This window comes from Coptis chinensis, chromosome 4, assembly GCF_015680905.1.
Source record: "Coptis chinensis isolate HL-2020 chromosome 4, ASM1568090v1, whole genome shotgun sequence".
Taxonomy (NCBI): Eukaryota; Viridiplantae; Streptophyta; class Magnoliopsida; order Ranunculales; family Ranunculaceae; genus Coptis; species Coptis chinensis.
In genome coordinates this window covers 39,366,043-39,378,620 of record NC_141459.1, presented here as the reverse complement: position 1 = coordinate 39,378,620, position 12,578 = coordinate 39,366,043, and the positions used below count along the sequence as shown (strand labels likewise).

Genomic DNA, 12,578 nt, shown 5'->3' with positions numbered 1-12,578 from the left:
TTCCTTATTCCGCTTCTTTTACTTGTCTTTCTCTTGATTCTTGGTTGTCATTGATCTTCAGCTTCCAATTTCTTGTATCGTCACACAACAATTAGTATGCCAGTTCTGCTCTCAAGAAGTCCACACCATGTTTCTTCAACTTTGAGGTTAGAAACTTATTGGCCCCCATGATTATTGTTATTTCCATGAAAAAACATATGTATATAGCACATTAATCATTCCCGAATGGTGAAAAAGTATTAATATAAATGTAAAAATAAAATCATTTCTTAAAAGAATATATATGCATCCAATTCTTAAAAGAATGGTACTTTCGGGGTTTCTTGCTGGTTGCAGGGCATGACATCCAATTTTCTATCCAGACAACACACATGCAAATAAGATTATGCATGTGTATTAGAACATGCAGACAACTTTATGCATGTAAATTCGTTGCTCAAATTAGTTGTAAATAAAAATAAAAATTGAATAATGACATGCCAATTACAAAATATTATTCTAATTATTTTCATACAACTAACTCACATATTTACACACAATAAAAATATAAATAAGATAAATCATAAAAACTAAGGTTTACCTTTAATGGTAATTCATCTTTTTCATTGTATGAATTTTCATTTCTTTCCAAATCTTCATCAGTATGTTGATCCGAACTTCTCATTCTCAAATTGTTAGAAATTAGGGCTTTCAAATTTTGTAGATTAGAGTTTAAATTGGGTATTGAAAGAAATTTAAAGTTGTGTGCAAAACTAACAATGGTAGTTTTTGAGCTTTCATTCGGTGTGACTTAAAAGTAGGGGTGTGCATAAAACCAATGTATCCGACTAAACCGACCAACCCGAACCGAACCGAGCCATACGGGTCGGTTATCCATTTAAGATGGTTCGGATCGGTTTGTGAAATTACAAAACCGACAAAGTCGGTTCGGTGCTCGGTTTAGATTTGGGATAACCGAAAATAACCGACCCGATCTGCAGTATCTCAATATACTATAATTAGTAGAAATGTATTGTACCAACACCAAATACCAATTAGTCAAAAACCATTAACTAGGGGTCGAGCCGCTACATCCCCCCCGGTCCCTAGCCACCATTCCTCCACCACTCTTCCATCGGTCGAGGGCAACTTCGCTAGTCATATGCTCCATCTCCAATGGCGCGATACAAAGGCAAGTGCTCCAATTCTCTCATCCGATCGAACCAGCTGAAAATCTAGCACCTATGGTCGAAAATCTAGAACACCTTTACAATCTGCAAACTCACTATTCATTGTTCTTTCTCTTTCCACTCCCTTGGCTCCATCACCAAATCCTGGGGACTCTGAGAAATAGGCTTCCAGTATCTAATCCCTCTCGAATACTGGACATGTTGGACATCCTTAAACAATTGCCGCGCTTGCTCCAGCTGACTCCCTTGCCATTGTTACACATGGGATTAACGTATTTTGTGAGCGTTATGAGCAAATTGATTTGGAGGATAAAGTGGATACTATGCAAGGACCAGCACAATGTTCAGTGAAGGGCATTCTTATAAGTTGTCTTATTGTTATATTTTTTGGTTTTTTACTTTATGTTTTTTCGTTGTTGGCTTGTTGCGATTGTAATCATATCTTTGTTGGGGCAGTGTTATATCTTTGTTGGGGGAATAGTATTTGTTATGCCGTAATGCATTGAGGATGTTGTTTACAGAACATAACATGGATTATAAGTTGCTTTGAATCATGTTATGAATTGACAGAGTGTTGAGGTTATTTTGGTTGATGTGTGTTTCTTATTTTTTGAGTACATTCAGTAGTTGATGAGGATATAGGGGTTTGAAGTATTGACAGGGCATCATCATTTTATTGACCACCGCTTGCTTCCTAATTCAAAACTCTTTTCAGTGATTGAAAACAATGACAGTACAGTTCTCAAATGCCATACGGTAATGATATCAATTATCGTCGGTACACAACCTCTCTTACAATGCAGATGATAGAGAAGTTGCTCCTCAAGAAAATGCTAGGGTACGTGATATGTAAATCCATTAAGGTACCTCCTGAGTTCCATTTTGAGCTCCCAGAGTGGAAAGCTCAAGGAGAAAGTGTGTGGCCTGAAAACGAGTTAGGCCTGCTGGTATCTAAAATCCTTGCCGCGTCCTCTACAAGGCTACATTTCCCATAGGCATCAATGAGACTGTTTATAACATAACTATCGAATTCAAAACCTGACTTCACAGATAGGGCATGAACTTGTTTACCCATATCCTTGATCTGTAAGAAAGCAATGGATTTAAGAACTGTCGATAAAGTGGTTTGGTTGAAACCAGGTCCTTCTTTATGCATCTCAAAAAAGAGGGATACATTTTCTTTATCATCCCCTTTTTTAGCAATATCCTGAGATCATAGCATTCCACGCAATTAAATCCAGCTTTAGAATGGAATTGAAAGCAAGTTTGGCATCTTCTATGAGATTGCATTTGGCATACATATCAATGAGCCCAAGTACCCAACGCTCACAAACAAGTCAAACTTATTGTTCATTTTGAGCAAACTGGAGTGTATCTGTCCACCCAAGTCTTTCACCTCCAGAGCAGCGCAAGCTTTAAGAATGCTTGATAAGACCCTCTCATGTCAACCAACAGTTCCAATGCCAAGTCGTGGTACTCATGAGAGACACATCCAGCAATTATGGCATTCCAAGAAATGTTATCAGGGTGAGCAATCTTCTCAAAAACCAAAATTCCCGATTCAAGATCACCACAGGCTGAGAAGCTTCAATTCCAAGATGTTGACGACAATCGGTGATTGTTGGTAGAACGTAGAAGCACATACAAGTTATCAGAATTTGGGATTAGCGAAAACAAAAAAGTTATCAGAATTTGGGGTCGGGTCGGTTATAATCAGTTAAACCGGCGACGGCCGGTTTTGGTCGGGTATCGGTTAGGAGATAATCTGGTCGGGTCAGTTACGGGTCGGTTAAATCCATAGGGTTGGGTCGGGTCAGTTACTTTATTACATAAACCGACAGGGTCGGTTTGGTGGTCGATTTTAGCCCAAACCCGACCCGAACCGACCCGTGCACACCCCTACTTAAAAGAGATGAAGAGTTGGGTTCAAAAGTAGTAAAGGGCAATATCGTCATTGCAATTATTTGCTGAACGAAACTAGAAATGGAATTAATCTCCAATTCTGTCCTATGGGCCTGTTGTATGAATTTAGAAATGGACGACCCGACCCATTTGTTTTGCCCTACTTTCACCACACTCATTTATTTTGTTGACCTACACGCCCGCTGTTCTCTTCTTCAGTACTCCTTAAACCCTAACACATTAACCCCTTTCATAGAACAAACAAAAAAATAAAAATAAAAGGCCTTGTTTCAAAAATGTCTTGCATAACATCAGAAGCACCACCACCAAAACCAAAAATCTCAGCCCTTGACATGCCAGATGTCCCAATGGGAAGACTCCCACCTCATCTTGAACGTCAGCGTACTCGTGTTCTATGCAATTCCGATGCTCCCACACATGTATTATAATATATATATATATATATATATATATATATCTTTTGCCCACTACCACACCCAATATGTTTTTTTAGCTCACTTTTTTTGTTTTGTTTTGTTTTGTAGACGGAAAGTGTATTGTCCTCGGGGGCGTATGCGTCTATGGAGTTAGATAATAGTGGGCTTTTGGGTCATTTTAAGGATAATTTTGAAGTGGATGTGATTAGACTTAATGAGGATGAAATGGAGTTTGATATGATTGGTATTGACGCTTCGGTAGCTAATGCTTTTCGGAGAATACTTATTGCTGAGGTAATTTTATTTATTAGTTTGACAATGAAGCTTAATTTTGAAAGGGGCGTATTCATGTAGAGGCCTTGTTTGTTTTTGGTGTTATTAGGTTCCTACTATGGCTATTGAAAAGGTTCTTATTGCAAACAATACATCAGTAGTCCAAGACGAAGTTCTTGCTCATAGGTTGGGCCTCATTCCAATCAAAGTTGATCCAAGAGTGTTCGACTACATTTCAGGTTTATTCCAATTGTATGACTTGTCAATTATCTTGATCTTATCCTGTTTCTTCACTACTGCTAAAAGTCTTAGGCGTGCTAAAATGGTATGTTTTTCCATCGTAGAGAATGACACTCCAAATGAAAAGAATACAATTGTTTTCAAACTTCATGTTCGTTGTACACATGGCCGTCTTACAGGTACTGTAATTGTGCATTACAATTTCCTGTTATGTATTTTACCAATTTTTCGTTTTTTTTCCTTGAAAGTACTTTTCATGGTAACAATGGGCATTGTACATTGTTCAGTAAAATCAGATGAGTTGCAGTGGTTACCACATGGGAGTGGATTTCTAGTGGAAACAGAGAATCCACAATTGATCCAGAAATCTGGTTCAAAGACCTATACGTCATTCGGTCGCAGTCAAGCAGAGATGTCAGACTTTGAGAGCAATCCGATCGGGCCAAAGCATGAAGATATTATTATTGCAAAACTTGGTACTGGTCAGGTAAATTCTATTGGCTGATTAAATGTTTTATGAGCTACCAAAAAGAAACAGATTTTCATGTTGATGGGCATACTATGATGCATTATTTTATAAATGGATTAACTGGGAAGGACCGTTGACTCGTTGAGGGGACAGATAAGTCCAAGGAAAAAAACCACTACATGTCTGAATGTATTTGTTTGGTGGACTGCATTGAATCTGATATTAAACATGGGTTTTGTGGTTTGAAGAAAAGATAATTTGTATTCATTCATTTCTTCTCTCTTCTCCTTCCTCTAGGGGTAGGGTTCCAGAGTTTCCCTTTTCTCTGTTTTGTTTTCGAAGTGTTAATGTGTGCGCAACCGTTTCTACTATTTTTCGTCACTGGTGTTTTGAGTTTGTGTTTGCTACATGCACCAATAAGTAATTGTGGCAAAAACCACCAATACCTGCGGTTTGATTCGCCAAGTGTTTGTAGCTACATTGATAAGAATTTTACTGGAAGATTATTGTGAGATTCAATCTCTGTCGACAAATCTGCTTTCCGAGCTTCTTACATTGTTTGCTTTTAGTATCAAGAGTAATCTGTTTGAAGAAATTAAGGTTTTAGTTTGGGGGGTGTCTTTGTGTGTGTAGAGGTCTTAGCCTTTTTCAAGAGACCCTTCTCTCATATCAAATTAAGAAATGTTGCCTTCCATGCAATCTGCTTTGCTTTTGTGCAGTTTTGCGTCAATGGCTTTCTACATCTTTCATTTGGGTTGATCCAATCGATTAAAAGAATAAAAATATAAATAACTCATACAACAAGCATATATGTATTATTTAATTTGGGTATATCCAACTCAAAACCAATTGGCAGTGAGTGGAGAGGCCCTGAAAGTTATATATTGTTATGCAAGACTTTCAATGTCCCATGTGGAACTGTATTAAAATTATCAACTTGCCCCTTCACTTGTGGCATACCTTGAGCCTAACATGTGGACAAACATACTTGGATGACGAATAGCCTGCTCTGATTCCATCTTAAGTTTAGGTATCCAACTCAAACACAATTGTCAATTGCAGGCTTTCTGAGTCTACTTAAATTCTTTCACTTTACTGATAAAAAAAGAGTTGTGTGCGTGTGGGTTTATTTTTGGGGGGGGGGAGGTGGTTGGTTTCATTGCACAGGAAATTTTTCTTTGGTATACCTATTTTTAGTGGAGATACAAGGGAGCTTTGTAGCTCTAATGAAGAATTCTCACATCCCATGTAAATATGCATTTTCTCCCATCAAAATTGTTTTTGAGAATGGGAAAATTCCCATGTATGCTCTAACGAAGAATTCTCACATCCTTGTACGCTCTATTTCTATAAATTTTCTACCATTCCGTGGGTTTCCCAAGAAAACATTTTTTTTTATCGTATGCAATAAAAAACGCCCTAAGAAGAGCAGGAAAAGATAAAGTAGATAAAGACTATGGTACACCTTTCTTCTTCTATTTTCTCTTTACAAGTAGAGAAATATATTACAAAAAGAAGAAGGATAAGTGGTAGAAATTACATTACATAGGTACTGAGTTTGCTGTGCCTCTTAACTTTAGGAAAAAGACAACAAGCACACTTTTGTTTTAATTCTCACTTTGATAATGATGATATACCCTTTTTCTGTCATGAATTAACAGCAATTGATGGAAGATAAACTCAAGATAGAGTGTAATTCATAAAGTGAATGTTTAGTGAAGTCTATAAACAACAGTGGGCAAACTTTCTTATATTTTTTATATTTAGCAACATAGTCTCATCCATTTTGTCTTCAATTTGTAGGAAATTGAACTAGAAGCTCATGCTGTGAAAGGCATGGGTAAAACCCATGCCAAGTGGTCTCCAGTGGCTACAGCTTGGTATAGGATGCTCCCTGAGGTGATAAAGAATGTTGATTTGTACTAGTCTATTGCTATTTTTCCAGTTGGCAAACATGAAGAGTGTTAAGCGTAACATCAGTTTACTTTGTTATATAGGTTGAGTTATTGGAAGATGTTGAAGATGTGTTGGCAGAAGAGCTTAAACAGAAATGTCCAGTTAAAGTATTTGACATTGAAGATACTCTCGAAGGTAAGCAATCTATTTCACTTCGTGTGACAAGTAGAATCTCTGAAGTCTGAACAGTGCCTAAGTATTTTATGTTTCTTAATCATTCCAAGGTGTCAAAATTCTTCTAATAGTTCAGGCTTTTCTGGATATGTGAACTTCTGTGTCATTAACATATAACCTATAACATACCAAACACATATGGTAAAATTTTAGGAAGTTGTTATCATATGTTCATGTATCTTTATCCTCTTGTTTATTTATGAAGTCTAAGCATAATAATATTAGATTCTGTCAAGCAGGCAAGAAGAAGGCGTTTGTAGCAAATCCACGGGCTTGTACGCTTTGTAGAGAATGCATTCGAGGAGAGGAGTGGCAGAAGCGTGTTGCACTGAGACGTGTTAAAGATCACTTTATCTGTAAGTTCTGTGACAATTATGCATTAATAAGTTGGCAAAGGATCTCTGACAGCCACTTTTACGTTCCGTTTGGAGCTGCATTGTGTAGGCTGCAAACACCAGAATCATATATAGCACATATCGTTTTATTGGACTTATTCCAACTGATACCGCCTAGAATGTCGTAATCATCTCTTTGGTTTAAGAGGGTAGGGAATGAAAAGATCCATAGCTGGTGCTAAGGTCAAAATCTGTATGAACTATCGAAGAGATGATCTAGTTTGGTGGGCATTTGGTACTACCCAGTTAGGTTGTTTATGTATGTATCTGTGATGGAACAATAATCAGTATGATGTATCACTGTCATTTTTTATCTCCTTTTTACCTGATAACATTAGGGACAATCTAACATAATTGTTTTAGAAAAAGATTATGTGTGCCGATTTTCTCTTTGTCATTCTCTTTTCTGATGTGTCTGTGACGAAGAATGAAGGCCGCTGGGGCAGCATTCTGTGACTATGAGTAGTTCTTCCGTGCTCCTTGACAGGGTAGACCAGGGATTTAATAGACATTTATAGGTCTCTTTGGATGAAAGCAATGCCCTATTGGGCATGAGATGCGAAATGCTTTCGAATAGTTCGGAACGCGGAAGTAGTATTTCAACTTGCAAATCTGGAAAAACTTGGAAATACAAGTGTCCCAAACTTACACTGTCGATCATTTTATACATCAATTTAATGTCATGGCTAATATTGTGTATGCAATTTTTTCTGTTTGCCCCCCCTTGTGTAGTAAGACAATGCTGTAAGAGTTAATTAAGATGTTACATTCCTATATCAATTTTGTTGTATTACTCTAGTTACAAGGTTCTCATTGGCAATTGACATGCTGTGTTTAATAGGCCAGGTGTTATTCTGAAATATTTTTGGGTCGGTACTACCAACTGCTTTTATTTTAGAATTAGATGTTCGCTTTGAATATGTGTTAGCAAATAGTGAGTTTGCAAAAACTTGTAATTGTACCTTATTTTTTCTTGTTGTGTACCAACTTCCACATCGAAACTCATGGTGTGTTTCATAGACGGGGAAGTCCTGCAAGAATATCTCTTTTCCGGAAATACTACATTTTCTTTTTTGGAAAATAACTTTTGAAAATAGCATCCTGTCATCTGGGTTTGATCCTTGATCAGTAGTTGTTGCGATTGGTCTTGGTGTTGATTTAATCTTAACAAGTATATCAATTTAGTATCTTTTACTGATCAGATATAAAAAGAGTATCACTGTTGCCTTTAATTATGAAGTTTTGAAAGAATTGATTTTGCAGCAGGTATAGGCTATAGAAAATTTAGCTTGTCAAATCTATAGATAGCAGCTTACCTAAACTTTCATAGATTGCACCACAAATAATTTTATCTTTCTCTTACAGTGCATAAGTGCTTTCATGATGTATAACTTCTGAAGAAGTGCTGTTCTAACAAAAAGAGTTATCTTCTCTGCAGTTACTATTGAATCCACTGGGGCATTGCCCCCAGAGGTGCTATTCACTGAAGCTGTAAAGATTCTCGAGGACAAGTGTGAGCGCGTACTTTCTGAACTTTCATGAGAATGATTAGGTCACTGTTGTAACTAATTTTACCCATGGTTGTATGTTAAAAGAGGAAATGTTGTATTCCAGAAGTTGGGAACAAAACTATGGTTGTAATTTTATCGCTGATGGAAATGAGGGTTGTGAGTTGTAAAGACGGAAAACTAAAGTGTACTCAGTTTTGATGTATTGATAGGCACTTATTCAGTCTCAGTTTAACTTGTAATGCCTATGGATTCCATCCGCAAAATGAAATGCTAAATGTTGTTGCCATACAGTTGCAAACTTGACCCATCAAAGGTTTGGTTAAGAGTCAAGACTCGTAGGGCACTGCGTCAGAGGGTCCTGCAGTGTGAAGCGGGTACACCAAAGAATCCTCCAGTTTTTTATCTCTCCAAATGAAGTGCAAAATCAAAACTACCAAGATTACAGGGTCTTTAATATTCTACCCTTTCATCTTTAAAATGGTGGACAAGGACCTAGTGAAGGAAGAAGTGCAGAATCTGAACAACAGTGTAGTAGTATACTACAAGTACATAACAATTCAACCTACTGAAGCCTCTTCTTCTTCTTCTATTCTCCTTACTCTACTGAGTTGATCTAACTGTTTGCATGTTGATTTCGATCAATCGATTTGGGTCTTTCTGAGCAGTGATACCTTGCTTGTGATTTTTGTGTAGATTCGAATTGTCGACATACCCTAGGTGACTGCTTTCCAGGTTACCTTCAACCCAAACTGTGGTTATCATAACACATTTCAGTTGTGTTCCTGGAGTCAGATTTTAAGCAGGGTAGTTTTGGGTGAAATTTGGTAAAGCTCCTACCTTTGCCATATTTCATCGACTACACTTCTTCATAATCCACTCATGTGCAAATTTCTTGTGTTTGATTCCGAATTTGGTCTTGATAAAGTGGAAGAAGATCTCTGGTGTGCAGATTTTCAATCACCAGATTACAAGTTGAGTTTTCGCTATTCTTATATCATCCATTTTTACTGGTCGAGGTGAACTTTAGGTTATCCTCAAGTAGTCGGGGGAATTAATCGGGGGAGTGTAAATGGAACCATGAAGCTCTTAGCTTGGAATTGTCGAGGAGTTGGCCTTGACTCCACAATCCGATGTTTGAAGGATCATATCCAAATTAAGAAGCCCCAATTTATCTTTCTGTGTGAAACTAAGGCTGATGCAAATAAGTCCTCTAATCTATTAAAGTCTTTTGTTAATTTTAACTACTTCGTGGTGGCATCGAGAGGTCTTGCTGGGGGTCTATGGTGTATGTGGGAAGCAGATCTTGATATTCAAGTTATTTATTTTGATAATTGGATTGTTCATGTTACCATCACTGATCAGTGTGCAAATTTCTAGTATATTTCTTGTATATATGGCAGTCCTCAGCCTCTTACGCGTCGGAATCAATGGCAATTGCTAGAATCTTTCCTGCCTCCCAATGATGCCCCTTGGCTTTGCATAGGGGATTTTAATGATGTTGCTTGTATTGATGAAAAGAGAGGAGGACCTCCTGTTCCTGCATCTCAGATCAAACACTTCACTGAGGCGATACAAAATTGCATGCTTATGGATGTGGGCTTTATTGGCTCTCCTTATACATGGTGTAATAACCAACAAGGTCTCAGAAGGGTATTTAAGCGTCTTGACAGGGCTATGTGTAATGCACAGTGGCGAACACTATTCCCTAATGCGCAATTACATCATGTTCTAACTGTAGATTCAGATCATAAATTATTGATGTTGGATTGCGTTCCAATGCTTAAAAAGTTGAAACGACCATTTCGCTTTGAAGCAATGTGGTTATCCGATCCTACGTGCAAGGAGGTAGTACATTCAGTTGTGCAACCAACTGTTAATGGTTCTCCTTCTTATATTTTGTGTCGGAAATTGGCAAGGTGCTAGCGCGAACTGCAAAAATGGAATATTCAGCATTTTGGTAACATTCACTCTCAAATGACTGCTATTAGAAAACAACTTCAACAGCTTACTGTGCAACAAAATAGTTGCGGTACCTCACCTCAACTGGAAGAATTTTTAACACATCAGGAGCAAGAGTTACTTCTCAGATATAACTTGTTACTTAAAAGACTTCACGTCCATTGGGCTCAAAAGGCAAGAGTTGATAAGTTATTGTTTCATGAACTGAACACTAGATACTTTCATGCGACTGTGGCTAGAAGGCGGCATAAAACTCATATCCATAGACTGTTTGATGCTAACGGGGTTATACTTGATACTCAAGAGTCCATTAGTAATCACATGGTGCAATATTTCCAAGGCGTTTTATCCTCTTCTCAACCAAAAAGCGATACGGAGCTTCTGGATTTAATTCCTTGCAGAATATCAAATATTGATAATGAGGATCTTGTACAGGATGTGACAGAGGAGGAAATTTGGGATGCCATAAAGAGCATTGGATCTTTTAAATCACCTGGACCCGATGGATTTCAAGCAATTTTTTACAAAAGATTTTGGAATGAGATTGGCCCTCAGGTTGTTCACATGGTAAAACAGTTCTTTGAACACAGCTCGTTCACAAAGGAAATAAATCACACTTTTATTGTGTTAATTCCTAAAATTGGCCGGCCGACTTTGGCAGAGCACTTCCGACCAATTAGTCTTACCAATGTGTCGTATAGAGTTATTGCGAAGATTATGGTTCGAAGAATGAGACCAATTGTGCAGTCAATTATTAGTCCACATCAGAGTGCATTTCTACCAGGAAGACTTATTCATGATAATGTTCTTTTAGCGCATGAAGCTTTCCATCATATTAGAGCAAAGAGAAATAAAAAACAGCTTTATTATGCCTTGAAGTTTGATATGCAAAAGGCGTATGACCGGTTGGAATGGTCTTTCATAGAAGAGGTCTTGAAAAGATTTGGGTTTCATTCGCAGTGGGTGCAGAGGATCATGTTCTGCATTACTTCTCTTTCTTATGCTGTAATGATTAATGGCTCACCTTCAGGATTTTTCAGACCTACTCGTGGGATTCGACAGGGTGACCCATTGTCACCATATCTATTCATTATCTGTGCTGAGGTCTTATCTCTTAAGCTTACTCAACTCATGACTACAAACAAGATCTGAGGACTTAAATTCTCTGCTAATAGTACTCCACTAACCCATTTGATGTATGCGGATGATCTGCTGGTGTTTGCAAAAGCCGATTTATATGAAGCAACTACAATTGATCTAGTTATCCAATCTTACTGCAAGGTTTCTGGTCAGACAATCAATCGGGAAAAATCTCAATTAATACATCATAAGTCCATGCCCAAGATACTCACAATTTTTCTTCATAAAATCTATAAGGTGCCTTGTACCACTCATTTTCCCAATTATTTGGGGGTACCATCTGTTCTTGGGCGAGCTTCTATGGATCTTTTATCTTCGTTGTTTCAAAGATTCCAAAATCGGCTAGCTGGATGGAAATCAGCCTTGTTATCCAAGGGAGGTCGGCTTACTCTTATTAATTATGTGTTGTCTGCACTTCCTACACATGTTATGTCATGCATCCGACTACCAGTGAAAGTGATAGAAGAATTAGACCGTATTAGAAGATCTTTTTTATGGGGGCATGATCGGGGTGAACGCAAGCTACACTATTTTGCTTGGGACCTTGTGTGTAAACCGTTTTCTCAAAGAGGTTTGAGAGTTAAAGATTTGGAAGTTCAAAATGTTGCTTTGTTGGGAAAACAAGCATGGTCTTTGTTAAAGCTAACCTCTATGTGGGCTACTTACATGCAGCATAAATATTTCCCAAATGGCAAATTTATGAGAGCTAGATGTCCTCATATGGCTTCTCGAGTTTGGAAGTCCATTTATGCACTACGCCATCTCCTTGATTGTGGTATTCGATGGCATATAGGAGATGGGATTTCTGTTCGTGCTTGGAGTGATGCTTGGGTTCCTGATACGCCAATTCAATTACCACTACTCCCACAACCAGATGGATGTCAACTAGATAGAGTTTCTGACTTCATTGATCCATTACATCGTTGCTGGAATCAGGAGATGGTTTCTAAATA

The 12,578-nt window shown here is 37.8% G+C and overlaps 2 protein-coding genes and 1 non-coding gene across 3 annotated transcripts; all 3 read left to right on the top strand.

Annotated features, from left to right (window-relative positions):
* The first annotated feature begins 3,253 nt into the window (after window positions 1-3,253).
* RPAC43 (RNA polymerase I subunit 43) lies at window positions 3,254-8,752 on the top strand. Its single transcript, XM_086608094.1, has 9 exons — window positions 3,254-3,511; window positions 3,617-3,802; window positions 3,891-4,020; window positions 4,126-4,200; window positions 4,309-4,508; window positions 6,294-6,389; window positions 6,488-6,581; window positions 6,860-6,976; window positions 8,454-8,752. Exons 1-9 carry the CDS (start codon window positions 3,368-3,370, stop codon window positions 8,555-8,557), a joined length of 1,146 nt encoding a protein of 381 aa, XP_086464220.1. The 5' UTR covers window positions 3,254-3,367; the 3' UTR covers window positions 8,558-8,752.
* Window positions 4,957-5,048, top strand: LOC147503461 (small nucleolar RNA snoR109). Its single transcript, XR_015194091.1, has one exon. It is a non-coding gene; the product is annotated as a small nucleolar RNA snoR109 (small nucleolar RNA).
* A 251-nt stretch (window positions 8,753-9,003) lies between the features above and the next one.
* LOC147503459 (uncharacterized) lies at window positions 9,004-10,449 on the top strand. Its single transcript, XM_086604850.1, has 2 exons — window positions 9,004-9,071; window positions 9,927-10,449. Exons 1-2 carry the CDS (start codon window positions 9,004-9,006, stop codon window positions 10,447-10,449), a joined length of 591 nt encoding a protein of 196 aa, XP_086460976.1.
* The last annotated feature ends 2,129 nt before the right edge of the window (window positions 10,450-12,578 follow it).

What these genes read in the sequence shown, in the direction of transcription:
- RPAC43 (XM_086608094.1), top strand. Translation starts at nt 3,368, where the DNA reads ATGTCTTGCATAACATCAGAAGCACCACCACCAAAACCAAAAATCTCA. An exon ending in TACACATGGCCGTCTTACAG is followed by an intron (nt 4,201 to 4,308) that starts GTACTGTAATTG and finishes TACATTGTTCAG; the next exon opens with TAAAATCAGATGAGTTGCAG. An exon ending in GGTATAGGATGCTCCCTGAG is followed by an intron (nt 6,390 to 6,487) that starts GTGATAAAGAAT and finishes TTTGTTATATAG; the next exon opens with GTTGAGTTATTGGAAGATGT.
- LOC147503459 (XM_086604850.1), top strand. Translation starts at nt 9,004, where the DNA reads ATGGTGGACAAGGACCTAGTGAAGGAAGAAGTGCAGAATCTGAACAAC. An exon ending in AGTGTAGTAGTATACTACAA is followed by an intron (nt 9,072 to 9,926) that starts GTACATAACAAT and finishes TATATATGGCAG; the next exon opens with TCCTCAGCCTCTTACGCGTC.